This window comes from Phaethon lepturus, unplaced genomic scaffold (genome assembly GCF_000687285.1).
Source record: "Phaethon lepturus isolate BGI_N335 unplaced genomic scaffold, ASM68728v1 scaffold50867, whole genome shotgun sequence".
NCBI lineage: Eukaryota > Metazoa > Chordata > Aves > Phaethontiformes > Phaethontidae > Phaethon > Phaethon lepturus.
This window is the reverse complement of record NW_010555015.1, coordinates 21,756-24,394: the sequence shown is the minus strand read 5'-3', so window position 1 is coordinate 24,394 and position 2,639 is coordinate 21,756. Positions and strand designations below refer to the sequence as shown.

The 2,639-nt window shown below is 37.7% G+C and overlaps 1 protein-coding gene across 1 annotated transcript in view; it reads right to left on the bottom strand.

The window, feature by feature from the left end:
• Positions 1 to 1,182: 1,182 nt before the first annotated feature.
• LOC104624612 (CLIP-associating protein 1-like) overlaps positions 1,183 to 2,639 on the bottom strand; it is a gene marked incomplete at its 3' end in the record, with an annotated part of 19,642 nt that continues 18,185 nt past the window's right edge. Inside the window, exons 8-9 of the mRNA XM_010292020.1 lie at positions 2,299 to 2,377; positions 1,183 to 1,326 (exon numbers count right to left, since the gene is read on the bottom strand). Of these exons, the coding sequence (XP_010290322.1) occupies positions 1,183 to 1,326; positions 2,299 to 2,377 (223 nt within the window). The remainder of the gene's footprint in view (positions 1,327 to 2,298; positions 2,378 to 2,639) is intronic.

The window sequence follows — 2,639 nt, the reverse complement described above, 5'->3', positions numbered from 1 at the left end:
CCTGGACTTAGATCTGGAATAAAGTCACCTTTTTTTTCTGAGGCAGACTATTTTGCAGAAGTAAATTTCAGTCACACTGGTGTGAATTATCTCTGCAGAAAGTCTTCAGAAAAGAGGACGAGACATTTTTCTCTAGATCCAACCAGCATGCCAGTACGCCAGAAAGCAAACAGCATGTCCCCAAAAAGCTTCTTTGAAGCCTTGTGTCAGCTATCAGATAATGCTGCAGTTGCAGCACCTTTGATACCCAGTGATCTTTTCATCAGAATCAAGTAATCACCACGAACAAAAATTATTTTCTTATTTCCAAAGTTATAAAATAATGTCATTCTAGTGTTAATTCAACATTGTAAGTGCATGTAGAGTATAAAAATCTCATACAATTTTTAAAGTCCGAAATGCTTAAAGTTTTTTGTTTTTTAAATCCAAGTACATCTCAAAGCCTTTTAACTCCTACTGGAATCTATTTCTACATCTGGGCTGGGAAGAGAAGGTAATTCTGAGTTGTGTTAGAGATGCCAGGTACATAAAACTAAGTCTCATTTTTCTCTTGGGAGAGATGAATATCGTTATGTGCCCCATTTTAGCTTGCCTGACACTTGCATCAACAGCAAGATAAAGCACAAGGTAACTGTATTACCCAGGCCTGACCTAAATCTGTCAATTTTCTCCAGGTTGAGATAAACACACAGCTCTTAAAAGAAAAGAGTTGAGAGTCCCTGGCAGCTTAGTGATTTGTTTACTTTCTTTTAGCAATATTATAACACAGAAGTTGTGCTAGATTTCACTCGAGTCTACAAAGCACAGAGCCTTCACCTAAATAAACAAAAACATAGAGATATTTCCAGACTGCTCAAGAACAAGTACATTTTCAAACCTGGGTATCTTCTTCTATGGTAATAGTAGTTAAAAGTCACACAGCTAAGTACCTACTAGGAAAAAAAAAAATGAAGACATGCTTCAGAAACGTGTCTTTACTGAACTGGCAATTTGGTTTGGACAGTAAAGTATGTAAGTCCATTTTTTAAAATCAGAATCTAACCACTGAATTTTTTTCATTACCTTTATTACCATTACTTTTGGGGGTTGTTTGTTTTTTGTTTCTTTTAGGTTGTTTTTTTTTGTGTGTCTTTTTTTTTTAGTAACAAAAATTACTGCAACTACTTCATCATCCTGGCTTACCTTTCTCACATCTGAGCTCTTTGGTTCTGTTGTCCAAGTTATAATTCTAGATACAGCAAGTCTTGTCTCACTGGAGTTCACAAAATCTGTCGGATCCATCTGTCTTGCCAAGGACTCAATATACTTCAGGATAGCAACTTTCACCTGAGAAGTGAAAAGTTGATCTCATGAGCTGGCAAAGATGTATTTATCCCATAATAAACAGATACCACTACAGATTGACAAGACCTATGTAAATGGGGGAAAAAATATCCCTGTGACATATCTCTGTCATGTCTCAAAAATCAAGAGCAGCTTTTTACACAGGATAAATTTTGCGTAGTAAGAGTCTGGAATGGTTTATCAGAACTGGCCTGAAATACATATGTCTGCTCGTGCATTTGCATAGCAGATCGGTACTCCACCACACTGTTTCTATGAGTGGTTATTGTTCTAGATGCCAAACCATAGCTTTTGGTCTCAGACCAAACACCTGATTGCTGGAGTCTCAAAAGATCCAAAATGTGGGAGACCGAAAAAGAAGACTTGAGTCATTTGGCATCCTGTATATTCCTGTCTCTGGAAGATAAATGTGTATGACCTTCAGAGTTTACAGTGTTCCTATAGCCTTGAAACAGCCACCTCCTGAAAAGCAGTCTGCACAACGGTATCCTTTTGGGAGGATTTAGTAAGAGGAAAGCTCTGATGTTGTTTTCTCCAAACCCTGCATGTGCTATGTCTGATCCGTACAACAAGCACTTGTTAAGGTGTGCCCAGGGTCCCAGCTTCCCAGCTGTTCGAGACAGGGTCTGGTCCCTTCTGTTATGCACAGCCAGGTTTTCTTCTCACCAAGACCAGGGTGAAGAGGAATTTTCCATGTCTGAACTTTACTCTAATACATTCCAGTGCGCTTTAAGCCCAACTTTGACTGATGTGTGATGAGTCACAGGGCCCTATTTTAAAGGTATTTAGATTTATTAAAATGGAGAACAAGAGAGTTAATCAAAGTTGCCAATATATCATGCAGGTGCTTACAATTAATTATCTTATCATGAGTTCTAGGCTTCATTTTATGCCTGACATGGCAAGCTGAGACAACCATGTTGATGCTTTAGTGAACAAACTTTTGATACTGACCTTCAGGTTCGGGGTTTGGGTCTGATCTACAATAAACCTCATCAAAATGTTAAATTGTTGATCAAATGGAAAAGAATCCCTGTCCAAAGAAAACAAAGGCAAAAATGTAATGCAACATAAATTTTCAAACTAAATTAACTCGATATATTAAAGCTTATACAACAGATTTCAACACCTATCACACTTTTCTTAACTTTACCATCAACCAGAGAAACTCCAAGTCTAAGGATTAGCTGATTGATTTAATACTGGAGAAAACTGCTAAATCAACACCTTTATACACTGCTATTCTACCTGTTCTCTGTATACTTACCAAGCTTTTGGCACACCTGTCCATTCCT